The sequence below is a fragment of the Giraffa tippelskirchi genome, chromosome 13, assembly GCF_054371585.1.
Source record: "Giraffa tippelskirchi isolate mGirTip1 chromosome 13, T2T-mGirTip1v1.2.pri, whole genome shotgun sequence".
Taxonomy (NCBI): domain Eukaryota; kingdom Metazoa; phylum Chordata; class Mammalia; order Artiodactyla; family Giraffidae; genus Giraffa; species Giraffa tippelskirchi.
The window spans coordinates 19,396,424-19,424,066 of NC_137287.1; the positions used below are offsets into that span (position 1 = coordinate 19,396,424).

At 43.2% G+C, this 27,643-nt stretch overlaps 1 protein-coding gene across 50 annotated transcripts in view; it reads left to right on the forward strand.

Annotated features, from left to right (window-relative positions):
• The window catches only part of ARHGAP17 (Rho GTPase activating protein 17), a 93,976-nt gene that overhangs the window by 32,354 nt on the left and 33,979 nt on the right, over positions 1-27,643 (forward strand). For 38 of the 50 annotated variants that reach the window (XR_014072575.1, XR_014072573.1, XR_014072576.1 and 35 more), the window contains exons 2-9: positions 6,568-6,607; positions 10,684-10,788; positions 16,179-16,252; positions 17,353-17,464; positions 17,698-17,774; positions 21,313-21,424; positions 24,839-24,907; positions 25,066-25,147. Coding sequence is in view for 26 of the 50 variants with exons in the window: in XM_081554435.1 (XP_081410561.1) it covers positions 6,568-6,607; positions 10,684-10,788; positions 16,179-16,252; positions 17,353-17,464; positions 17,698-17,774; positions 21,313-21,424; positions 24,839-24,907; positions 25,066-25,147 (671 nt within the window). In the remaining 24 variants the exon portion in view is untranslated. Of the gene's footprint in view, positions 1-6,567; positions 6,608-10,648; positions 10,789-16,056; positions 16,109-16,178; positions 16,253-17,352; positions 17,465-17,697; positions 17,775-21,312; positions 21,425-24,838; positions 24,908-25,065; positions 25,148-27,643 lie in introns of those variants that run through there. The other 12 variants (XR_014072578.1, XR_014072577.1, XR_014072592.1 and 9 more) reach the window with 2 other exon arrangements.

The window sequence follows — 27,643 nt, forward strand, 5'->3', positions numbered from 1 at the left end:
ATTCCACATTTGTGGTAAAGATAAATGTTCCAAAGCACTTCAGCATAGAAAGGGCTGAGTCTTGGACCAGTCACAGTGATGAAGAGGTCAGGTCATTTGGACCACATATGAGGGGGAGATGGAAACATTGGTGGTTCCCTAAAATTAAGATGGGGATAGCACAGTCTGTTGGGGAGTTTCTTTGTGAGGGAGCCATCCTAGTTTGTATATTACATTCCATAGTTGTAATTTAGAACACATCTTTCCTAGATAACCCATATTCATGGATTGGAAGAATTAGTATTGTTAAAATTGTATACTACTCAAAGCAATCCAAAGATTCAGTATAGTCCCATCAAAATTCCAATGGCATTTTTCACAGAAATAGAAAAAAACAATCCTAAAATTCATATGGAACCACAAAAGACCTTGAAATAGCTAAAGTAGTACTGAGCAAGAACAAAGTTAGAGGCATCACACTTCCTGATTTCAAACTATGTTATGAAGCTACAGTAATCAAAGCAGTATGACACTAGAATAAGAACAGATACATAGACCGATAGACCAAAATAAAGAGCCCCAAAATAAACCCACACATATACAGTTAACTAATCTTTGACAAGGGCACCAGGAATGCACAGTAGGGAGATGACAGTCTGTTTGAAATGCTGTTGGGAAATATACATGCTGCTGCTACTGCTGCTAAGTCGCTTCAGTCGTGTCCGACTCTGTGCGACCCCATAGACGGCAGCTCACCAGGCTCCGCCGTCCCTAGGATTCTCCAGGCAAGAATACTGGAATGGGTTGCCATTTCCTTCTCCAGTGCATGAAAGGGAAAAGTGAAAGTGAAGTTGCTCAGTCGTGTCCGACTCTTGGTGACCCCATGGACTGTAGCCTACCAGGCTCCTCCGTCCATGGGATTCTCCAGGCAAGAGTACTGGAATGGGGTGCCATTGCCTTCTCCAGGGAAATATACATACCCATATGCAAAAAAATTAAACTGGACTCCTACCTTACACCACTCACAAAAGTTAACTTGAAATGGATTAAAGACTTAAATACAAAACCTGAAACCATAAAGGTCCTAGAAGAAAATAAAGGGAAAGCTACTTGATATTGGTTTTGGCAATAATTTCATATATATAACACTGAAAACACTGGCAACAAAAGTGAAAATAAACAAGTGGGACTACATCAAACTAAAAAGCTTCAGCACAGCTAAGGAAACAATCTACCAAATGGAAAGGCAACTTTTGGAATGAGAGAAAATATTTGCAAACCATCTATCTGATAAGGAGTTAGTATCATATATATATCAAATAATATATGAGTTTGCCAATTGCGTTAATGCAATAGCCAAAAAAAAAAGCCACAAAAAACAACCTGATTAAAAAATGGTCAAAAGACCTAAACAGACGTTTATCCAATGAAGACATTTTTCCATATGGCCAAAATGTAACTGAAACCCTTTTACACTGTCGGTGGTGTAAATTGGTGCAGCCATTAAGGAAAACAGTATGGAGGTTCCTCAAAAAAAAAGAAGTACCATATGATCCAGGAATCCTATTTCTGGATGTCTATCTGAAGGAAGTGAAATCAGTATTTCTAAGAGACATTTACACGTCCATGGTCATTATAGCATAGTTACAATAACTAAGGTATAAAAACAACTACGTGTCCATCCATGATGGATGAATAGATAAAGAAGTTGCATACACACAGGCACAGAGGAACATTATTCAGCCGTGAGAAAGAAGGAAATTGGGAAATCCTCCATTCACAACACGTGGATGAACCAGAAGGACCTTATGCTAAGTGAAATAAACCAGAGAAAGACCAATACTGTATGATCTCAATTATATGTGAAGTCTTAAAAAAAACAAAGTTGAACTCAAACAGTAGAGTGGTGGTTACCAGGGACTGGAGCGTCAGGGAAGTGGTGGGGATACTAGTCAGAAGGTACTCGCCATCAGTTATAAGATGAATAAATTCTGGGGCCCTCACTCAGTTGGTAAAGAATCCGCCTGCAATGTGGGAGACGTGGGTTCGATCCCTGGGTTGGGAAGATCCCCTGGAGAAGGGAAAGGCTACCCACTCCAATATTCTGGCCTGGAGAATTCCATGGACTGTAGAGTTCATGGGGCCGCAAAGAGTTGGACACGACTGAGTGACTTTCACTTTCACTACAGCATGGTGACTATAGTTAATAATACATATTTGACATCTGCTGAGAGTGGATCTCAAGCATTCTCACAACTATAACAAAAAAGGTAATGGGATGTGTTCATTAACCTGATTGTGGTAATCACTTCACAATGTGTGTGTTAATCAAATCATCACATTGTATACTTTAAATATATGGAGTTTTGTCAGTTATACTTCAGTAAAGCTAGGGGGAAATAATCTTTCCTGATTATAGGCAATTTTAATGAATTTCATTGAACCCTAAAATCTGATTCAGAAGATGCACTGGATCTCTTTCTAAAATCAGCTTCATCAGTGTGGTATACCGAGTGTCCACAAAGGAGGAAAACAGAGGATAAACTTATGTTTGAACTGTCTGTTAACATTTGCACATAGTATGTTCCGTGTGTTTTTCAGTCTGCAGATACCTTTTCAAGTGAAGTGCCTCTACATTTAAAGCAAAGGATCGCAGTTGTCAATTTGAAGAAAGGACAACAAGTATACCGATCTGCCTTGTGTTTTGGATGCTCTAATGTCTGTGTTCTGTTGCTCTTCTGTACAGATTGACAGTTGGACCCATCACTTTACAGTTAAAGTTATGCTTCGCTTAAGGTTATGCATCACTTGAAACCGTATCAAGCGTGTTACTGAAAAAAGTAACGAGCTATTGTTACTTTTTAACTATTTTAAAAAGTGCTATTTTTTTGAAATTGTTGTAATTTTAAAAGTCAAATAACAGGAAAAGGCTTATGCACAAATTACAGTGGATTCTCTCCTCACTCACTGCACTTTCCCAGTTGAGATTCCCTCACTGAAGAGGCAACTGCTTTCAAATCTGAGCTGTTTATTTTGGCGTTAATTCCTATCTATATTTATAGATAATATATATAAACCACTGTCTTTTGAGTTATCAAGTTTAGATATTATTTATTGACTTCCTATTATGATAAATGAGGGTATAGGGCTCTCTACTGCTTCCCCATCCTTCCAATACAGTTACATTACAACTTTTGCATATATTGCTATTTGATATATATATTACTATGTTCAATCAGTTATTTGCAGCAAAGGATAGTAGTAAGCTAGGACCATCTTGCTAATAGACTTGATTTTTCTAAAGTTAATTCTTTCTTTCTTTTTACATTAGCTTTATTTTCTTCGTGGCTGTAGCAGTGCTATGCTCATATTGCTGACTCTCAAAAAAAAAAAAAAGCCCTGATTTGTATTATGTGTATTTGTTTGTATTGTATTTGATTTTTTTATTCATTTCAAGTTACCAGTTTGAGGTCACTGAACAAGCAGCAGGGACAAGATGCACGGTTTCTTCTCTCAGACCATTGAGCTGTTACTAACTCTCTCATACCTACTAAACACCCATGTTGGGATTTTATCTTATTAATTATTTTTTAAATTGAAGTATAGCTGATTTACAATGTATTAATTTCTGGTATACAGCAAAGTGATTCAGTTACACATACATATATATTTTTTTCATATTATTTTCCATTATGGTTTATTATGAGATATTGAGTATCATTCCCTGTGCCATACAGTATGACCTTGTTGTTTATCTGTTAGTTTTTATCTGTTAATCCCAAACTCCTACTAACTTATCCCTCATCTCTCCTTCCCTTTTGGTAGCCATAAGTTTGTTTTCTATGTCTGTGAGTCTGTTTCTGTTTTGTAAATAGGTTCATTTGTATCATATTCTAGGTTCTGTATATATTGATATCGTATGATATTTGTCTTTCTCTGTCTGACTTACTTCACTTGGTATGATAATCTTCAGGTACATCTGTTTTGCTGCAAGTGACATTATTTCATTCTTTTTTATGGCTGAGTAATATTCCAGTGTGTGTGTGTGTGTGTGTGTGTGTGTGTGTGTGTGTGTGTGTGTGTGTGTGTACACATACCACATCTTCCTTATCTGTTCATCTGTCAATACTTAACATTGCTTCCGTATCTTGCCTATTGTAAATAGTGCTGCAGTGAATATTGGAGTCTATGTATCTTTTTGAGTTATGATTTTATTTGGAATATATGCTGAAGAATGGAGTTGCTGGGTCATACAGTAACTCTGTGTTTAGTTTTTTTAAGGCGGAAACTCCATACTATTTTCCATGGTGACTGCACCAATGTACATTCCTACCAACAGTATAATTAATCTGCATGGCTCAGCTGGTAAAGAATCCTCCTGCAGTGCGGGAGACCTGAGTTCAATCCAGGTTTGATCCCTTGGAGAAGGGAATGGCTACCCACTCCAGTATTCTGGCCTGGAGAATTCCATGGACTGTATAGTCCATGGGGTCACAAAGAGTCGGACACGACTGAGCAACTTTCACTTCCCTTCACCAACAGCATAGGAGGGTTCCCCTTTTCCCATAACCTCTCCAACATAAGTTATTTATAGACTCTTTTAATGATGGCCGTTCTGACCAATGAAGTGGTGCTACATTGTAGTTTTGATCTGTGTTTCTCTAATAATTAGCAATGTTGAGCATCTTTTCATGTGCCCATTGGCCATCTGTACCACACTGGGAGTTTTAAAATTAAGTTTTCCTTTTCTATTTTTAAAATTTTGTTTCATAAGTAGACATATGTGCTCTGAATCTTCTCTTTTGAACTTGTGAATATTTTAATAGGCCTTGGGACTTTTCTCTGCACATACTTATACTTACAGAAGGAGATACCAGCGTGCTGTCAAAGTTGTCCAAGGCCCTATCCAGAACTTTGAGTTCTGGCCAGTGAAGACTAATGAAAGTTATATAGTCTTGAGGTGGTATTTTGCTCGAGGAGTGGCAAGGCTGGGATTAATGGTGAAGCTATGGTGGTCTCATGCCAGGTTTGTCCCTGCTAGGCCGACTCACAGGCTTCTCTCTGAGGCCACTTGCTTGAGCTCATAGTCAGCTGGGGTCCTGCTCCACTTCCCTAACTGGCATGACTACCTATGTTTGGCACTTCAGCAATGCCTGGCACCATGCATGCCAAGCCAGGGCTAGGATGGCATATTTTGGCTGGCTGCTTCCAGAACTCGTTCATAGAGTTGAGTTGGCCTCTTTGGGAACCTGGGGCCTTGGCCTGATCTCCAGGCTCTGCTCTTCTGGACCTGGGAGGATTGAATCAGGTTAGAGTTCTAGTTTCCTGCAGAAACCACAAGTGAGCCACTCCTGTAGGCATCTCCAGGTTAACTGGGGCACTGCAGTTGATGACTGGTATTGGAACTCTCCGTGCCAATGCTGGGTTTCACTTGACATGCCATCTCCCAAGCATGGGATTGGCGGTGTGGGCCACCATCGTTCTTGCAGCTAGTGCTCTTCTGAGCCTAGTGGTGTTTTGAGGTCATTCTTGGGGGTCCCACTGGTTTTTCTGGCCAGTTGCCTTCTCCTTCTCTTGTGTTGGTTCAGGGGCAAGATCAAGGTCATGCAGCCTTCTGTTCTGCAGCGGCTCTTATAAAAAGGCTTCAGATTTTCTGGTTCATCAGTGGTCTTCCCTCCTCCCTCCTACAGTGTGATCAGAACTGAAATTTTTTTTTTTCCTTTAAAAATTTCCCAGTTCATTTCAATGGGAATTTGGCAGGGATGTTAAATGACTGGGCTTAAATCACTATTTGAACCAGGAGTCCAGAGTGGCTCTTTTGTAGTGATTCTGAGTATACCAACAATGCTGCTGTTTTGGACTGCAGAGAAAAATCTTCTTGGAAAAAGATGGCGGTCTGGCACATGAAGTTCCAGCAGCTCACAATGCTCTGCTGATTGTCGGCTGCTGTATCAGTCCTCTAGAAAGCTCAGCAGGAGTTCTGAAGCATAGATAAGGGTGAAAGTATTTTGTCTCTTTTGAAAGTAAAGATGAGATAGCTGAAGGAAGGAAGACTTAATGGTTGTTATCGTGTGTGTATCATTGCATAACCTTTCTGGATCTGTGATACACTTGTTTGCTGTGAAACTCAGAACTGATCATTTTAAGAACTTAAGTTTAATTTTCTCCAGAGCAGTCTTTTCTCAAAGTGTCATCTACAGGCCTCCTGCCAGGGAATTCTGGGCAGGGAGGGGCTTGTTAAAAATTCAGGATCTCACTATGGTGGTAGTGGCTCTGGAATATGGCATTTTAAGGCCACACCTCCTCCCCCACCCTCCTTGCTGGGTCTGTACATGCCCAAGTTTGAGAACCACTGATCTCAATCATTTTGGTCTTAAGGGTTGCTAGTTTCTGCAAACTTTCATTTATTTGTTTCTTTGTGGCTTTGCTAAAGCCGCCCTCTAATATGAAAACTGGTAAAAATTCCCCCCTTGTGATCATTTCATTTCTACCTGTTGTGTTTTAAACTCCAGGATACTAATTACTCATTTTCATGGGTTGCTTTTTATTTCCAGACATCTAACTCTGAACTTTGAATTTTTCCCACAGAGCCGAGAAAACAGAAGTCCTCAGTGAAGATCTGTTACAGGTAACAAAAGAAAGACTTTTTAAAGTGCTCCATTTAAATAAGAACAACAACAAAAAAGCCCATAGGCAGAAAAAATCAAATAAAAAACCCATAGGGGAGAGCTGAACCTGACAGTTCTTTGTTTTGGGGGGATTTTTCCCGAAACAGAATTAGCATGATTAGCATGGTTTTGAGCAGGAAAAGAAAAGCAGTTGAGTTGCACAGTGATAAAAGGGGATCTGAAACTTTGGTGTCATGTTATGAAGTTCAGATGGGGCTAGTCCCGAGTACAAGTGCCAGGTGTTGGGGTGGGGACAGGGGGCGGAGCCTGGCTGGGACGGCTGGTCCATTGGCACCATGGCCTGGTCACGGGTCCCTGCAGGCCGCTGCACGGTGCCCTTGATGCAACAGGCTCCACCAGCTGCCACAGTGACCCCACTGGCTCCAACAGAGTTTGGATTTTTTCGCTCCCTTTTATGCTTCTTCCCCCCAAACTGAGCTAAGTTGGGTCCTGCAGGACTCAGAGTCTCAGTGACAGTGACCAGGTCTCTCAAAACCACCCAGGGGCCCTAGGGTGGCTTCACATGGCTAGGCCAGACTTTCCTCTCTGTACAGGGAGGGGGCGTTTCCTGCTGGGGACCTTAACTACGGCTACTCCACGCCATCTCTCAATAGGCTTCCCTAACTGTGGGGCTTGGGCGTTTCTCCCAGGAGGGCTGGGGACCCTGTATACACATCACTTCACCCAACCCCACTCCATCCCCACCCACACTGAGTACTTCGAGAAAGACAGGACCAGTTCCACATGCAGGTTTTGTTAAGACTTCTCCACCTGTCTCCTAGCCTCTCATTTTCATAACCTGTCTCAGGGGTGTTCCAAGGAGTCCCTGGAGACCAGAGATCTGCTCCCAGATGGCTTTCTGTCTCTTCCCGTGGAGAGAAGGAGCTGCATAATTTAAAAAAACGCTGCCTGTCCTCTGCTCCCACCCCATGCCAAAACGGTCTTCTAAATTATGACAGTCTTCTGCAGGTAGAAGATTTTAAGAGCACTTTTTTTTTCTATTTTTAAGGACTAGAAATTTTTTATCAAGGACTAGGTTTTTTTACAAAAGATTTATTAAAGAATCATAATCTTTAAAAAAATTTTTTATTGAAGTATAGTTGATGTACAAAATTATAGTTTAGGGCTTCCCGGGTGGCTCAGATGGTGAAATAATCTGGGAACCCGGGTTCAATCCCTGGGTCAGGAAACTCCCCTGGAGAAGAGAATGGCTACCACCCCAATATTTTTGCCTGGAGAATACCATGGACAGAGGAGCCTGGCGGGCTACAGTCCATAGGGTCACAAAGAGTTGGACACGACTGAGCGACTAACACACATATTGTAGCTTAAGAATCAGATTCTGAACACTGTTTCCCCACTAGCTTTTATCAGAAGTTTCAAGTCTATTTTCAGACTTTTAGAAATATTGTTTGTTCCAGTTCCACTAGGTTTTCCTGTGAGCATTCTGATTCCCATATGTCATGTCAGTAATTTTATCCCCAAAGCCTTGAGAAGAGAACAGAGCTCTTGCTGGCAGGTGGAGGATTGCAGAGATCGCACGGGACTCAGACGGTGACTGTCTGTTCTTGTCTCTTTGCTCAAACATCCACTGGGGCCTGAGGAGTTTGCTAGTTTCTAGAAATCCTTATTTTTTTTTTTTATTTATTTTATTAAAGTATAGTTGATTTGCAGCATTGTGTTAATTTCTGCTGCAAAGCACAATGATTCAGTTATATGTATCTATATATCCTTTTTCATATTCTTTTCCATTGTGGTGTATCACAGGATATAGGAACTCCTTATTTTATAACACAGATACTCCACGTCTGTGGCAGTTTTCCTGCTCTTATTTCTGTTGTCTTTGGCCATAAAGAAGGCATGTCATGGTTCAAAGTGCTGAGTCTGGTGACCAGTCACCTGTATTCCATGCCAGGTCTGCCCCTAACTAGTTCGGTGGCCTCAAGAATTCTCTGAACCTCCCTCTGCCTCCGTTTCCACTTCTCTAAAAGGAGGTTAATCGACATATCACCCCGTGTGGTTGTTAGGAGGGTCTCATGGGTTAAACGTGGTTAGCACTGGGAGCAGAGCCTGGCCCATAGTAAGGGGTAAATATTAGTGACTTGTTGATATGATTGCCACTGTCACAAGCTACAGAAGTTATTTTGTTTCTGGTGTGAGACTTCCCTTAATTTGCTCTTTCTCCTGCCTCTTAGATCTCACTTAGAGCAGTTCAAGAGGCCACCCTTTTATCTTGTTTGTATGGAGTTTCCCCAAGAGGCTGTCAACCCCAGGAGGGCAAGAGCCACAGATTATTTACTCTTGTTTTTCTAATACCGTGTACAGGGATTCAGTATATACTTGTTCCTTCAACACATACTACCTTCCATTAATGGGCCAGGCAGTGATCAAAGCACTTGGGATAAATCACTGAACGTAACAGATCAAGGCCCTATCCTTGTGGACTTTTTAAAAGTGAAGTCGCTCAGTCGTGTTGGACTCTTTGAGACCCCATGGACTGTAGCCTGCCAGGCTCCTATGTCCATGGAATTCTCCAGACAAGAATACTGGAGTGGGTAGCCATTCCCTCCTTCAGGTGATCTTCCCGACCCACATATCCAACCTAGGTCTCCTGCATTGCAGGCAAATTCCTTACTGTCTGAGTCATCAAGGAATTCTAGTGGAAATTGGGGCTTCCTTCGCAGTTCAGTTAGTAAAGAATCTACCTCCAATGCAGGAGACCTGGGTTGGGAAGAACCCCTGCAGATGGAAATGGCAACCCTCCCTGTTATTCTTGCCATGGACGGAGGAGCCTGGCGGCCTGCAGTCCATGGGGGTCACAAAAATCGGACACAACTTAGCGACTAAACCATCACCAGTGGAAAATGGAATCAAGTAAAATGGAGTTTTCTGGGCCCCACCCCCACCCCCCACTTTTATGGCCAGTGGAGAACGTGTATTAATTTTCCAATGCCTTACAATCAGGTCATTATACAATTTTGGGCAAGTGATGTGGCATCTGAAGAAGGAGGCCCAAAACCATCTCCTTGGGTAAAATGTTTTGGGGTAAAAATGTATTCTGCTTGAAATCTGTTGATTTTTCTTTAAAATAGAAAGCATCCCTAAGGGCCTGCCCTCATTCTTAATGAGTCATCAGAATACACATTTTCGGCATTCCTTCCTCTAAAAAGCAGCTCTCTTTGCCATAAACAGCCATATCCCAGCAATAATATTTTGGGAAGCTAATGATGATGAGTGGGCCCCTGGAGTCAGTTTCTTACTGCTGGCTGTCCATTTTGCTTTAGAGGTTTGTTCTAAAACAATAAATAAATAAAGGCAAAAACACCGCTGCCCGCCACCCCTGACCCGCCATCCCAAGCCCAATAAGGAACAATACGGAATAATTTTGAAAACACTGATCTCAAATGTCAGTTGGTAGAGCACATCTTTTGACTCTTCTGTCTGATGTACTGCGTGTGGAGGACTCCACTACCCCAATCTGGAGAAAGCTGAATGTCCCCGTGGCTTTCCCACTTGGCAGTGGGCCTGGGGCTGGCCTCAGCTTATTCATCTGCAGTGCTGCTGGCTGGACCCAGGGCTTTGCTGGTGCTGTAGTGTGTGACTTGGCCACCACTGATCAAAGAGCAAGTTCTAGTCAGGACTGTCCCCTCCCCCTGCGCATGGAGTCAGCCTTTAAGGGCTTTGACGCTTCACTGCAAAACCAGGGGCCGTTTTGGCCTCTGGAGGGGTATTTGACAATATCCAGGGACAGTTTTGGTTGTCAGAAAGGGGGCAGTTGGGTGCGACCAGCATCTAGTGGGTGGCAGCCAGAGATGATGAAGCCAGGACAGCTGCCCCTAGCCCAGAATTATCCAGCCCCGTTGTCAGTAATGAGAAACCCTGGTATAGGTGCACGGGAACCTTTTCCATTTATACCTGAGAGCTGAAAAAGTCGACGGCAGGACGCTTTTCCCTGCCTCCACGCAAACGCTGCGGGAGAGGAGGCCGAGCTGGTTCCTGAGCCCTGCCAACTGCTCATCCGTCTTCGTGTTTTCAGATCGAGCGGCGCCTGGACACGGTGCGTTCCATGTGTCACCATTCCCACAAGCGTCTCATGGCCTGCTTCCAGGGCCAGCATGGCACCGACGCCGAGAGGAGACACGTGAGTACCGGGTGGGACTCGGAGCCCTGACCCTCACGTCCCTGAGAAGCTATTGCCCTTTATCAGTCAATTTTTCCCAAGTAGCATCAGAAGGTTTGGCTGCAGACCTGGCCCTTAGGTCACCATTTACGCTTGTGACTCGTGCCTGACTGTAGCATTCTTTCATGCTTCCGTGAGCCGAAGGCCCTGCTCACACTGAATTCTCTCCAGGTGCTTTTAGAGATTGAGAGTGAAAGTCGCTCAGTCGTGTCCGACTCTTTGCGACCGTCTGGACTATATAGTCCATGGAATTCTCCAGGCCAGAATACTGGAGTGGGTAGCCTTTCCCTTCTCCAGGGGATCTTCCCAACCCAGGGATTGAACCCAGGTCTCCCACATTGCAGGCAGATTTTTTACCAGCTGAACCAGAAGGGAAGCCCTTTAGAGATTGTACCATCAGTTAGAAATCCTTTGACGGCAGAAAGCTGAAAGCCTCTCTTGAGTTATCTGAGAAAGTAGAATTAACTGACTTACTAACTGGAAAGTCCAGTAGTTGGGATGACTGCAGGTGAGGCTTGGTCTAGCCTTTCAGTGATGTAACCAGGACCCCAGTTTCTTTCCTTCTCTCCTCTTAGCTTCTTCAGTGTCTGCTTTATCCCTCACGGTGCAGGCTGGCTACCAGCCACCTGCTTCTCTGTGCATGTCCAGCTGGAGGAGAGAGCATGTCTTCTAGTAGTGTCCTTAATGGAGTGAGGAAACTTCTTTTTCCCCATACCATTGGTGGTTAGAAGTCCCTTCCCATTGCACTGATGTGTGTTGAGTCACATTCTCCATTCCTGAACAACCTCCTCCCAACCCCCACCAGGTACGGTGGGTGGAGGTGAGTTTGGGTGAGGAGGAGGGATGTGCTGGTTAGCTTAAGTTAATCACGGCTCATCCCAGAGTTTGGGCTGTGGTCTTACCTCCAGCTCGTAGGCTCCATCGAAACCAGAATAGATCCTCAGCAGGACTCAGGATGCTGTTATAGGCGGGAGGAAGGATGGGCTCTAGGAAACAATCCGATGTCTACTCCAGGGTACGGTTGCTCAAAGCGTCCCAGTCCCCATGTCCCTTGAGCAGAGCACAGCAGCTTTGTTCATCAGGCAGTGCCCCCCTTAGTGTTACACGTTCCCAGCCTATGAGCATCCTCTGACCCTTAGAAGCCCATGTAACTTTAAAGTGGGAGTTTCGATGGCATTCAGGAAAGCTGTGATTTCCCATATTGTGCTATTTGTCACTAGATATCACATAAGAGTTGGTGGCAGATGATCTGTGTCATCTCCTTTGATATTTCCTACACATGTTTCTGGCCAGCTTGCGTCAGAACCAGGCCCGACCCACTGGTCCTGCCCCCACTATTCCTCACCTTTTCTTGCGTGGCCTCTGCTCTGCTACCCTGTTAATATCATTCCCTAAGGGTCTGCCATTCATCTCCTTATTCTTGCCTCCATACTCCTTGGGGCCCCTCCTCTCCTCATGGCTCCTGACTAATGTGTTTATTCAGGCACCTGTAAACCATGTTGTCTTTTTTTTTTTTTTTAATTAAACTTTTAATTTTGTATTGGAATATAGCCGATTAACAGTGTTGTGATAGATTCAGGGGAACAGCGAAGGGAATTGGCCATACATATACATGTATCTATTCTCCCCCAAACTCACCTCCCATCCAGGCTGCTGTATAACATTGAGCAGAGTTCCCTGTGCTCTACAAGTAGGACCTTGTTGGCACTTGTAAACCATTTTCAATCAGCAAAATACTGCCTCCCCTGGTTGTCTGTTTTAGCATGCATAACCTATTCTTCCTTCTGTGTTGACTCGTGAATTCCATGCACCCTGTTATGCAGACCAGGTTATCTTATTTTCCTTCTCATCTTATCCTCTCCTTCCCATAGCTGCTTGATTTGCAAGTCCTGTGATTCTGTCTGTGACTATGTCTTGAATTCCCACCTCCACTCCATCTTTACCACCTTCGCCTAAATGCAAGACTTGATTACCTCTCATATGGACTGTTCAGTCACTTCTTGAGCTACATTGTCTGCCTCTAATTTCCCTCTTTTTCTAGCCCTTCTTCAGTGTGATCACCAGAGTTGGTTTCCTGAAATACAGATTGATCCTGGACTTCCCTGGCAGTCCAGGGGTTCCAATGCAGAGGGCACAGGTTCAATCCCTGGTCAGGGAACTAAGAGCCCACATTCCATGCAGAAAGGACAAAAAACAAACACAAACAACAGAAAAGTTGATCCTGTTATCCTTCTGCCTAAAAAAAAAAATTCTTAAGCTTAATTGTTCTCAATAGGGACCAGAACTACATTCCTGGGGATATTTGGAAAGGTGTAGAGACTTTTTTGGTTGCCATAAGGTCAGGGGGACACTCCTGACATTTGGAGGGCAGAGACCAAGATATTAAGCATTCTGCAGTATCTGAAGGACTAGATCCACAGAAGGAAGCATCCCGTAAGGCCAGCAGTGTTCTCTCAGGACAGTGGCTGGTTCTCATTGCCTAGGTTTAAGTTCAAGGTCTTCTTTTCCTTTAAATTGAAGCATAGCAGCCTTACAATATGATATTAGTTTCATGATTTAATATTTTTATAGATTATACTCCATTTAAAATTGTTATAAAATATTGGCCATATTCTCTGTCTGTACAAATTATCCTAAAGTCCAAGCTCTTTAGAGGACTTGTGTATGTTCAATCACTCATTGTGTCCAACTCTTTGAGACCCTATGGACTGTAGCCCGCCAGGCTTCTCTGCCCCTGAGATTATCCAAACAAGAATATTAGAGTGGGTTGCCGTTTCCTTGTCCAGGGGATCTTCCCAACCCAGGGATTAAACCCACATCTCCCGTGTTGCAGGAAGATTCTTTACCACTGAGCCACCTGGGGAAGATGACTTGAGCCCTTCATAATCCGGTCAAATTTTCCTTATCAGTCTCAGTATTTCCTGCTTCCTCCCATTCATGCTATAGGTCATTGTCCTTCACACAGAGCTGTCTTCTTGTTCCTTTGGTCTGCTTTGAGACACAGCCCAGGACCAAGAATGGAGCCCAGAGGAGGAGAGGGGTAGTTAAGGGAGGCTTCCTGGAGGAGGCAGTGGCCTAGCTGTAAAGGAGAAAAATGAGTGGCAGGTGATGGGCCTGTTCCAGGCAGCAGGGGCAAAGGTGTATCACCCTCATGTCTGAAACCTAATGCCTTAGCCTTCGTTTTCCAACCTCAAATCAAAGTGCCCAAGACAGGCTCTGAGAACGTCTACACTCTGCTCGCGGGAAGAGGAGTCACCATGGAAACTGCAGGTGATAGGTGGCCATCAGAGGTCAATCACGTTGAGAAAATTGCAGCAGTCTCTCAGGCTCGAGGAAATACCGGAGGAGCCTCCCCAAGGCCCCATCGAAAGCTTCCATGCTTGGGAAGAGGCAGGAATTGGAGGGAAGAGCCATGTGGCAGGTGACCTTCTCAACCCAAACTTCTTAGCTTATGTTGTGGGTCATACATGTTAGATCTGAAATTACTTTTGTGCAACTGGCATGCCTTTTGTAAATTAGGAAGCCCTCAGCCGTCTCTGTGGAGGTGTCTGATGTGAGTAAATAGCATCTTCATTAATCAGCTCTAGTGTCAAATGAGCCGAACGTCTGTAATCTGGACATTAGGAAATGGGATTGTTATGCTTGGGAGTCAGGACATGGAAACCACAGCCTAGTTACAGCTGGTCACTTGAATGGTTCTTGTCAAAATAAACTCTTCTCTTTATGATTTGTTTCCCCACAGACTTCCATCTAGAGTAGACATTTCTCTTCCTTATTGCATTTAGCATACATTAAGTTCCCTTAGAAAGGCAGCATCATTAAAAGGTATGAATTATCCTCTGTTGTGATCCAACTGTACTGCCCATTTTCTTATAGCTTCCTAGTCTAAAAGGTGGAAGCTGGGAGTGTCTCCTTGTGGGGCAGGTGAAGCCTGTGGTTCATTTATTTGATAGTAACCTGAGGGGGGAGGGAGATGGATAAATACATTTGTTGTTATCTATTTTTTATGTTATTTTGTTTTGTTTTGGCTGCACCATGCAGCATGTGGGAACTTAGTTCCCTGACCAGGGATTGAACCTGTGCTCCTAGCATGGAAGTGCACTGGATCACCAGGGAAGTCCCCACTGTTATTTATTTTTAAATTTAAATGGACCATTTTGAATGGGCTGTCCATTTACCTGGTCAAAATCCATAATATCCAAGTGAACATAACATGATGTCTCTCCCAGCTCTCTTCCCTGGGTACCCAGTCCCCCTCTCCAGGACCACCAGAAGTAGCAGTTTCTTGTATAGCCTTCCAGAGAAATTCTATAAGTATATTGGGTGGACCCCTTTGAAAGCAGGAAAGGCAGGTGCCATGTGTGAGGTCAAGGCGGAGGTATGCCATGGCAAGGTGAACCCTGGGGCTTAAACATGAGTGCTGTTCCTATTTGGAAGGCAAAATTCCATGGGGTACTGCAGCTTCGAAAGCATTTTTTGTTAGCAGGTTATGATGTTATAACCAACCTACGTGCAGCTTTCCTGGCGTCTTCTGCCCATATTCTGAGATAAGCCACCAGCCAGGTGTGGACAGACTCTGAACCGGGGCTCAGGCCATCAGCACCAAGGTCTGGCTCCATGCCCTCACCGGGGTGCCTGGTCAGGCCATGTAAGCGCCCTGGGTTTCCCATTTCCCAGCCACACTATACGAACATTAATCAGATGAGCCTTATGGTCATTTCCAGCTGAAAAACCAATCTCTGATAGGAATAGGAATGGTTTTATGCTTAAAAACCTTAAAAATCTTTTTTGGGTATTTAGCTTGGTATTTTCAAATTTTTAACTGAAGCAAAATCTTTATGATTACAGCCAATGTAAGAGCCAGTTTAAGAATGAATATTCTAGCAGTTTTTGAAATTTGAGCAGTTCATGGCATTTATTTGCCATGATAATCAGAGGGCATGATCTGTGTCTTATGTCCCATGTCCCTAGTGCATGGGACATAGTATGCTCTTGATTAATCAGTAATTATAGCAATAGCAACAACAACAGTAATAATAGCAGCTTACATCTACTAAGTACTTACCATGTGGGGGGTTGCTGGACCTTGATATATCTCCTTTAGTCAACAGACAACCCTAGGACCCTTGCACTGTTAGCCCTAATTTCCAGGCATGAGGAAACAAACACAGAGGTTAAGTCACAATTGATACCTTTGAGACCGGAACCTAAACCTAAATAGGTATCTCTTATCTGTGCAATGTACCTGGAGGAGAAACCAATGACTGATGATCTGATGCAGGTAATTAAGAATGGGTGTCAACTATAATGAAAAAATAAAAAATAAAACCCTATTGTCTTCTGCCTTCCAGAAAAAACTCCCTCTGACAGCTCTCGCTCAGAATATGCAGGAAGCATCAACTCAGCTAGAAGACTCTCTCCTGGGGTAAGAACTGACTGCTGTCAGAAAGAGAGCCGAGCGCCCTGTGGGTTGCTGGAAGTGGGTGGCTGGGAGGCGGCCTCCTATGTGACCAGAGGGGCTGTGAGCATGATGGCATGGCCCATCTGCCAGGGGAACGGCTCAGGCCCCAGGGGAGGCCCCTGGGGTGCTAGAGAATCTTTCTTTTACTAGAAGCAGGGATTGATGCTACAGAGGGCCGATAACGAAGTAATTGATAGGTCAGTGTTTATTCTGCTGAGCCTAGATGTAAAGAACTCAGTCCCTTCCCTGGTTCAGGTGTTGACTCAGATTTATAGGTGCTGACCAATCCCTTCCAATCCTTAAGAATCACTTCTTTAAAGATGATCACCGTAATGTCAGTGGAGGTCATCTCAAAATAGGGCCTTTGCTGAATTATGTGGATCTTTTTTTTTTTTTTAAATGATCATGTATTATATAGTTTTAAAATCTGACAGTAAAGCTGTTTTCATTGTAAAAGGGAAGGCTGACCTTTCTTTCCACCTGCTTCTCTACGAGGCTAGTGTCCTTGGATCCTGTCAGCTCTCTCTCCTACTGTAACACGGGCCCTCCTTTCCCAGCTGGGGATGACCTTTGGACTTTTCGGCCCATTTCCAGGGTCTGCCATACTCTGCACCTATAGTTCTCTGTCGTTCTTTGAAGGGCACTGCCTAGGCCGTGAGGACAGAAACAGATACGGTATAATGAACTTTACTATTATTTTCTAGCAGACAGAAAACAAAATAGTATAATGAACTTGATGTATGTTTTAAACGATTTTCAGAGTGCTTTTGAGAATACTTAGTTTTCCCCTGATCCAAGAACCTAACCTTTCAGTGAGTTGTCACCTCACTGTTTATACACATCCTACCCGTGCATACACACAGTGTACCTGAGATAGTCTTGTTCATTTTAAAGAACAAGCCTGTGGATTCACACCCTGATAAATTTATAGCATTTTTAAGGCTCTATAGTGTAGCGCCCTAAGGTATTCCCATTGTGGGGAGAGTGGAGCTGGCTCAGTGTGGGCTTTGGGGGCCAGATTTAATGGACGTACATGTGTTGTCGGGGCATCTTGTGTTTTAAAGGAAGATGCTGGAGACGTGTGGAGATGCTGAGAATCAGCTGGCTCTGGAACTCTCTCAGCACGAAGTCTTTGTCGAGAAGGAGATTGTGGACCCTCTGTATGGCATCGCAGAGGTGGGGGCTTTGGTGGGGGCTGGCCGGGGAAGGTTTGCTTGCATCTGAAATTTTAACAATCAGTGCTTTCGACATTTACGCTTCTTTTTGGAAATAAGGGGAGTAAGCAGAGGGTACAAAATCCTTTGCCTAAAGAGAAAAAACATTTGTAAATAAAGATTATACTTTCAAATGCTAAACTGAAAACCCTGGAGCTCGTCCCACGTGGTGTGTTGGTGTGTTCTTCTTTCCAGGTCGAGATTCCCAACATCCAGAAGCAGAGGAAGCAGCTCGCCAAACTGGTGTTAGACTGGGACTCGGTCAGAGCCAGGTAAGTTAAAGCTGAAAAATAACCCACAAGGCGGTCTTCCATGACATCCCCAGCCACCATCCCCCTCCTCAGCATAGATAAAGACCACTGGGTGGACAAAGCGGAAGTTGTCACTGACTCACAGACCGAGTCACAACGCACCTACACCTGCTTTCCAGCCTCATTCTCCCAAGCGTGGCAGCGGGATGGTGTTAGAACACCCTGCTCTTAATCAACCAGCAGTGAAAGGAGACAGGAAAAAAAAACAAACTAAGTGTATTCAGGGAAGAAGAGACGGTTCTAAGAAAGGCTAAGAGCGTTGCTCTTGCAGTAGTGGCGTGTAGGAATAAATAGATCTGTGATCTTAGCAACCGTGAAGGGTCGCACTGTGTCAAGATACACTCGTGTGGTTTTGATTATTTTTCACAGTCAAGGGATTCTGTGCTCCACTCAATCCTAGAACAGGCGCTCTTGCACGTTGCACATGCTTGTGGAGAACAGACAGGACTCATGGAAGGGAGTAAATCGTCCTTCCTTCCCAGAGCATAGTTGGTTTCATTTTTTAATCATCACATTTTATCGAACCTCTCTTCCCCTCCGACCTTCTTCTCATCTGCACTTTGCTATGGTCTCTTTTCCACAAGATGAAAGCACTGCGGAAAGGGGAACTCAGTTTCCTTCCAGATAAAGGGAAAGAGCCCGACTGTAAATTTTAAAAACATGTAAGAAACTGCTTATGTTCTGTCAACAACCAAAAACAGGAAGAACTGTATCTGAAGCTGTGTCTGCAAATAGGTTAAAAAGCACTTATGTCTTTAATTCATCACTGCAGACCTTGTAATCTATTGTATATTCAAATGTTTTACTGTATCAGAGAAAACATCATGCGATACATTCAGAAAAGCTGGGAAAATAACTCAGAATACAGTACAATTAACTCAAAAATAGAAAGAAAGAAATGCTGTGCTCAACAGGGAGGAACTAAGTAAAACCAAGTGACCATCCCAGGGGGCTGACGTCAAGTGACCTGTCTGTAGCGCTCCAGCCTCAGCTCCATCCGTGAGGGCGTTCGTATCCATGACTCATGTGAGAAGCATGGGGATAAGGGAGATGGCCTCCATAGGCCCGATCCTTTCCCATACCTTATACAGGGGTTGACAGGCTTTTTCTGTAAAGGGCCAGATAGTGAATATTTCCAGCTTTGCCACCCAGACGCTCCCTGTTCCAGCTACTCAGCTCTACTGTTGTAGCAGAAAAGTAGCCCTGGGCAATGTGTAAACGCAGGAGCAAGGCTGTGTCTGAATAAAACTTTTATTTACAAAACAGGTGGCTTTGCTCAGCCCTGCTTTGTTGATAGTCGTCATTGCACTCTTGAGAAATAGATGTGGTTATTTCTGTTTGGCAAATAAATGGAGACACAGCCACCATTTACTGACTTTCTATGTGTCAGATGCTTTTACCGCAGATTGAGAGAGTCTGTAACAGGGCTGCATTTCCTTGTTTCTAAGATGCCATTGAGTGTCAGATGCACCATTGATTTAATACCCGACTTCAAGAGGGAAATGAAATAGAAACCCCACTGTATTAAATGTACAAATCAATTGGTAAGACACATCCTGATCTAACAAATGTTGAGATGATAAAAGGGCCATCCAGGAATTAACACGTGGTGAAAATGGTAATTGCCACCACCTACCGGGCACTTGCCACATGCCAGATACACGTATGTGATATGTCAGTTCTTTGATTCTCCCACCAATCCCTATCAATTTGCCTCTTCATGTTTTCAACAGACATGAAGTAGGTCCTTATTGTGAATCAGACTCTATCAGATACTAGATGCAGAGACCCTTCAGTGAGGGTTGTAGGGGACAGGGGTTAGGAGGTTTTGTGACATCCCCTACTTTGAGAGAGGAGACTTGTATTGCAGAGACAGGAGGCATCTGCACATGGCGTGTCTGTGACTCGCTTTGGCCCTTAGATGTAACAAATGACAGAGCTGGGATTCTGAACACAAAGTCCATCATCTTCTTGCCACCTGTGTATGTGTGATTAGAATCCTGTGGCCAGAACCAGGACTGGGGAGTGCGGGCTGGCCAGTGGTAGATTTTCGCTGAAGAAAAGGAAAAATGTTTTTATGGTTAATTAAACAAAGCTATGAATCACTCTTGCTGGAGTTGGTTAAGCAATATTATAGATGCCTACCTGCCCGGAATTTACATCTGCAACACATATATCCCATAGGAGATTTCAACACTGATTCTTCGTCCTGTGTTCATGGCCCTGTTCATTTAATGATCAGAGAAACTGAAAGAGATGAATATTTCCTCGTCGGTTTTACTTATTCCTGTTGTTTTTCCCTGGAGGAAAATGGTAACAGCTAACATTAAGTGGGACTCCATCATGTGCACACTCATATACATCCATATTTGTTCTCTCCTTTGTTGCTTAGGACAGCAGACGGTATTTGTTTTCTTAGTTTTGCAGATGAGACAACCTGAGGCACAGAGAGGTTAGGCTATTGTCCAAGGTCACACAGCTAAAGAAGGCAGAGCCGAGCTTTAGACTTGAGCCTATCAGACTTCAAAGTCAGTGCTTTTTCCATCGCCAGCTTTGCTTCAGCAGGTTGACTGAAGCCTTGTTGTGGAGGCGTGCACATTAGGGACATGAAAGAGTGGGGCAGAGCCTTTTGGGGGCGATGCAGTCATCTGGGAAGCTTGATAAGTTGCTAACATGGGTTTTCATCAGCATCCATATAATATCCATGTTTAAATTTAAAGTGCCAGAACTTTCCACAATAGGAGGTGTGTCTGTATTTAAAAAGAAGTCAAAGCACACTTGAAAACCGAAGAGAAGTTGTTTTAGAGTGTTATTCCCCAGGCACTGCCCCCCCATCCCCCGCCAGGACTATTGCTGTATAATTTGGGGGAAGGGAGTCCTTTTGACTTACTGTGAAAGGAGTGTAAACATTCCACATTATGCTTCAGATTTGCTGTAGCTGTTGTCTTGGGAATATTAATCCTTGCAAGTGATTGTAGTTCTTAAAGTGCCTTCACAGCTATCGATGACTAGCTCCATGACTGAAGTTCTGGCTTTCACTTGCTAAAAGTAGTCACAGGTCAGGGCAGTTGTTGGCGGTGTTGTAAGGGTTCCTAAAGAGCAGCAACTGACCCCCAGTGGCACAGGGAACATTCTAGATCAAGAGAACAAGGGGGTGTTTCATGGTGATGATCCCAAGAAGGGACACTAGAGGAAGAGGTTCCATGGACTGATTTCCAGCAGTGGGGCTTGCATGAGACAAGATGTGTCAGTTCTGCTCGGAGCAGACAGCTACTCCCAGCACCACGAGAGTCCTGTGATGGCGGGAAGCCTGTGTCACTTTCGCCAGTCTCCTTTCTTAGAGGATAAACTCCAGAGAAGCTGGCATCCTAGGTACTGACAACTGTCCCAGGTAGAATCAGTCTTGGGAAAGGAATCTGTCTCTGTTAGATCCTTGACTCCATAAGATTGCGTATATACAGTGGATTCTCAGATAATACCTACCCCTGTGCTTCTGCAGGTGGAATCAGGCTCACAAGTCTTCAGGAACCAACTTTCAGGGGCTTCCATCAAAAATAGATACCCTAAAGGAAGAGATGGATGAAGCTGGAAATAAAGTAGAACAGTGCAAGGTAAAAATTCCGTAATGGATATGTACTTAAATCATTCTTTTGGTTTCTGCAAGTGATGGATGAAAGGTCAAATATTGCAAATTATTTAAGGTCTTACATAATTCCTATTAGAATTCCCTAAATGATATTCAAAGTGGTTTCTATTATCTTCTTCCTTCTTTCTTTATTTTCCAAGACTCTACATTGCTTTATAATCAGAGTAAAACATTTTTTTTTTCAATTCAAGTAGGATATTTTTTTAAAAGTTGACTAAAATGTCTAAGCTTATTTAAAACAAAGATTTTAATAGGTATGCCTGATGTATGTTGATGTTGGCAGAAACTAATACAACATTGTAAAGCAATTATCCTCCAACTAAAAATAAAGAAAATAAAGAATGGGGGGAGAGAAAGGGAGAAAACTATAGAAAAACATATCATAAAAGTTATAGAAATTAAAATAATGCACAGTAAGCACAAAAATAGAATTGTATAGGTTTTCTAGAATGAATGATATTATGTTTAAGAGTTGAATATATAGTAATGGGGTCATAATATCTCCATAGGAAAGGGAAGGATTATTTTTGAGATATTGCTAGGACAATTGGTTTCTAACATGGGAGAAATATAAAATTTATATCTCATAAATTAAATTCCAGGCTAGGTGGTTAAGTGATCTTATTTCCTATGCATTTATCTATGAAAATAGATGTTTATTCCAAATGTTATTTGAGGTGGTAAAGAAACAAGTCTTTGGTGAGTCTTAGAATCATGGCCTGAGACTTTTCCTCCTCTTATTATTCACCATTTTCCAAAACTGGTCTCTTCATTTCTAGGTAGCATTAGGACTGGATATTTTGGTTTATTCAGGTTATGCTATAATTCACTTTTCAAGATAGGAAACTTTGGACAATTTGCAGCAAAACAACTTGTTGAAAATAGTATAGTGGGTAAGAATACTGAAGTCATGCCATAGCCTTTGCATTTAAAAAGATGGTAACCACACAAATGCTTCTGATAAAATCTCACATTGGCTTTTTCTTGTTCAGAGAGTTGTAGCTTTGCCATTGTCATTCATATCTGGTCTAACATAGCTCTTGGCTGCTGGCTCCTTATTGGATATAAATGTTGGCTAGCAGTTTGGGTGTCTGAACTGGTGCATTATGTGCTGATGTCTCTTCTCTGAATTTCCACACCATGGCTTGTCAGAAAGTCAAATGGTGAAAACTTACGAAAATATTTTCTGTCTCCTCCTCTCTTTATGTTAACTTCTAGTTCTCTAAGATAGTTAGGAAACTATCTTACCTACTATGAAACTACCTACCATAAGGTAGTTTCCTCAGATTTAAGTTCTGTTTCACTGATTCTCTCTTTCGCTATGTATGATCTGATGTTTAATTAACATCGAGTTTTGAATTCCCCTAACTATATTTTTCATTTTAAAGTTCTAATTCTTCAAGTCTGCCTTTTTTGATAGTGCATTATTCTTTTTTAATGTTTTCAGTCATTTATGTATGCTTAAGTCTTTGTCCATTTTGTTTTCTTAAATTTTCTGGGAGAGTTTCCTTTATGGTGGTCTGTTTCTCCTTTATGGTGGACTGTTTGTCCTTTAGGGTGGACTGTTCTACAGTTTTGTACCATGAGCTTATTTTAAGAGGGAATTTATCTGTGGGCCTTCTTGGAATTAGGAGTCAGTCTCCCAGAGAGTATTGCCAGTCCAGGGCAGTTTTAAACTAAACTTTCTCATTTTAAGGATTTCTAGACCATACATATAATCAACTCAAACTTCAAACCCACATGAAAGTAGATCTGTATTTGAGAACTCTCAGGGAAATGTTTTACTCTCCCAGATCCAGAACCCTATCCAAAACAGAAAGTAATACACTAAAAAAAAATATATATATATATATATATATGTATATACATATATATATATGAAATTCTATGTGTATATATATGAAATTTTGAAATATGGATATATCCAATTGCCCAACTTATCAGTTTTAAACAAATTGTTTAATTTTTATGTAAGTAATTCATTTTGTTGTTGTTCAGTCACTAAGTTGTGTCCAACTCTTTGCGACCCCATGGACTACAGCATACCAGTCTTCCCTGTCCTTCACTATCTCCCGGAGTTTGCTCAAACTCATATCCATTGAGTCAATGATGCCATCCAACCATCCCATCTTCTGTCACCCCCTTCTCCTGTCTTTTCCTCCAGTGAGTTGGCTCTTCACATCAGGTGGCCAAAGTATTGGAGCTTCAGCTTCAGCATCAGTTCTTCCAATGAATATTCAGGGTTGATTTCCTTTAGTATTGACTGGTTTGATCTCCTTGCTGTCCAAGGGACTCCCAAGAGTCTTGTCCAGCGCCACAGTTCAAAAGTATCAATTCTTTGGTGCTCACCTTCTTTATGGTCCAACTCTCACATCTGTACATGACTAATGGAAAAACCATAGCTTTGACTATGCAGACCTTTGTTGGCAAAGTAATGTCTCTGCTTTTTAATATGCTGTCTGGGTTTGTCATAGCATTTCTTTCAAGAATTCCATGAGTTCTTTAATTTCATGGCTGTAGTCACCATCTGCAGTGATTTTGGAGCCCAAGAAAATAAAATCTGTCACTGTTTCCACTTTTTCCCCATCTGTTTGCCATGAAATGATGGGACCAGATGCCATGATCTTAGTTTTTTTAAATGTTGAGTTTTAAGCCGGCTTTTTCACTCTCTTTCACCCTCATCAAGAGACTCTTTAGTTTCTCTTCACTTTCTGCCATTAGGGTGGTATCATCTGCATATTTGAGGTTATTGATATTTCTCCCAGCAATCTTGATTCCAGCTTGTGAGTCATCTACACCAGCATTTCACATGATGTACTCTGCATATAAATTAAATAAACAGGTTGACAACATACAGCCTTGAGGAATTCCTTTCCCAGTTTTGAACCAGTCCATTGTACATTAGTTCAAATATCAAAAGTATAAAACAGTATAAAGTCTTTCTTCTGCCCTTGTCCTTCTCCTCCTAATTTCCACTGCTCCCAACAGGTAACCCCTGTTACTAAGCAAACCCTCTTGCTTTTTTTCCTAGAGGTATTTTTGTACAAACATAGTGGTAAAAATCTTTCCTCTCCCTCTTTTACACTGGTAGTAACATACTATACCAGAAGTAATATTCTATGTTTCATGTCTTAACAAGGCATTTTGATAATAAACCTTAGAGGTTTATTAGGCCATACATAATAAGATCAGGCCATAATAAGCTTGCTTATTCTTTTCATCATCCCTATGTATGAGTATACCAATCAGTTGATGGACATTTAGTCTGTGGCTGTTTCATCACGTTTTGCTCTAGGAGTTCATGGATATCAATTCTCACATGCTATTTGCTTTCACTTCTCTTTTCTTCAATGACGCATCTCCTCTTCCACTTACCCAGGATCAACTTGCAGCGGACATGTACAACTTTATGGCCAAAGAAGGGGAGTATGGCAAATTCTTTGTTACGGTAAGCCCTTTGCCCTAGCGAGACATGAAAGCACTGTAAAAGTTGAGTCATTTTAGCTTTTTTGCAAAAGATGTCATTTTTGGTTTTGCTCAGCCATTGTGTGTATGTCCATCCAATGCTAACGTTACTTTTGTTTTTGAATGTGGGTCTGTTCTCAGTTATTAGAAGCTCAAGCAGATTACCATAGAAAAGCATTAGCAGTCTTAGAAAAGGCCCTTCCCGAGTTGCGAGCCCATCAAGGTAACGTAACCTGCGTGCTGGCCTGACGCCTCCTTCTCGCCTCTGCCACTTCCGCCTCTGTTCTTCTTCACCCAGCTCCTTTGCATGCGTTTCCTCTGGACAAAGCCGCTCTGCCTAGGCGGGCACTGTTCCCCAGCACACTTTCATCTTCCCTTGCTGCATTCTCTTAATTTCTTCCAAGCCCAAATTAACATACTAATTGAACATTCGCAGTTCTTCTGAAACCTTCAGTTGAAGAGAAAGCTGCACCCCTTGGGGGAGCGCCTGTTTTCCTGTCTTCTAAATAGACTCAAAACCTTCTAGCCTCTAATTACCTTCTCCCAAATCAGTTATTTGTTCCATAGGGCTTTATTCTGGCTCTGGAATTCCAGGAGCATACATTCTAGGAAAAAAATTTGGGGCTTCCCAAAAGAAATTTTAGAAGCCAGTATCTGATACCACATCCTCAGGCATATAATCAGTGTGATTGGATCGTGAGAACGTGACCACCTTGTTCAGATCTTGTTCTCACCAGCACTCACTTTGCCCACTATGTTCAGGCACCTTGCTACTCCTACCCTTGAGTTAAGAGCAGTCCAAATTTTCCCTTGATGCTTAGTTTTGACTCTTTTGATTCTAATCCTCTCTGATTTGCTATCAGAGCATCTCCCAGCAGAGATCAGTAAATGATAAGACATTGCTCTCCCTTTTAGACACGTTACATGTTTTGCCTTATGGTATGGTCCTGACATTTGGAACTTAAATGCCCCCGACAGAAGCATTGGTCTTGAGCTGAAAGAGGATTAAGCCAGGCGCTGAGTGTGACGACTCTGTGATTGTGAAACATACACGTGTGTGCATGGGTGTGGCTGTGCACACACACTGGCCCCTCAAGAATACCACTCCTTCCCCCTTAAATATTAATAGCAGGCAATTCCAACAGATAGTCTTTGTGTCTGAGAATTGTTAGATTTCCGAATTACAAAATTCTGTGTCTTGCCTGACCCTTTAGCCTGTCTCCCATCTGATCCCATCTCCTAATTCGTGGGTAACGGGGTTGAGTCACAGTGCAGAGGAACGAAGCAGCAGTGAACACTCAGCCTTGCAAGGGGCCAACTCTTGCTGGGCAAGGTCAGGGCGCCAAGAGCCTGTAGTTACAGGATACCTCCTATGCGCAGTGCTCTGCACAGAACAAAATAGTAAACCTCGCCATCTTAGCCTTTGAATGGCTTCAAGCCTAGACTGGAAGGGTTGGCTGCTGCTAAGTCACTTCAGTCGTGTCTGACTATGTGTGACCCCTAGACGGCAGCCCACCAGGGTCCCCCGTCCCTGGGATTCTCCAGGCAAGAACACTGGAGTGGGTTGCCATTTCCTTCTCCAATGCATGAAAGTAAAAAGTGAAAAGTGGAAGTGAAGTCTCTCAGTCGTGTCCGACTCTTAGCGACCCCATGGACTGCAGCCTACCAGGCTCCTCTGTCCATGGGATTTTCCAGGCAAGAGTACTGGAGTGGGTTGCCACTGCCTTCTCTGAAGGGTTGGCTAAAGGACACAAAAAGAAATTTCTTTAGCAGCTTCACTCCCCCCTTTTGAAAGCTCCCGTTCTATTTTTACCCAAGGCTATTTTCCCTGGAGAAGCATGTCAGAAAGTCATGGGGAATGGGCAGGGGCAGGCAGGCATTTTAGGAGGGACAAGGGAAGCCGGCGTGTGGCGGGAGCAGCCATCGAAAGAAATGAGATTCTTTCTCTCTCTCTTGAGGCTGCTGCCTTCACCCAAGCCTTGCAATTCAACCCCTTCCACCGCTGCCTCCAGTCTGCCTCGTATCTTAGTTCTGTCTTCCTCTTCCTTCTTCTCTATTTCTAGAAAGACTCAGAGTGTCCTTATGGTAGGAAAAAGCTCAACCTCCCACCCAGTGCCCTGGTCTGCCACTCTGGTCGTCTGACCTTTGTTCGGTACCTGCTTGTCCTCAGCATGGTGCCCCCTTTCATCACATTCTCCTTTGTTTTTCTGGGAGGCTCTTCAAATGACTCATTTCTATCGACCACCTCAGTTTTCTAACCACTTTCCCACCCATGTGCTTTGTGGTCTGATTTCCACTCCCAATCACTTTGCTATTAAAACCAAAAGTGGAAAAACAAAAAGCACTGCAAGTCCCAATGGGCCAATGATTCTGAACTGTCAGATTCTGGCATGTGACGTGGCGTGAATGGGCTCCTCCCCGCCAGTTCCCCCTACTCATTTTGTGTTTTCCACCACTGTTGGGGCTGTGTTTTCTCCACATCAGAAATGGAGCCTTTTCTGAGATCCAGTCCTTGCTCCTGTGTTCTTCTACCTCCCCTCTTCCCCACCTTTTCTCTCCAGGCCTCCACTCTCACCTGCATCTTCATGCACACGACCTCAGTGTCAGGCCATGACTGGCTGTCACCTTAAACCCAGCATAGCTCAAGGAACAGACTGATGCTCCTCCACACCAGCTGACCTTTCCCTCCGCCTGATTTCCTCAGTACCTCCTTTCCCCG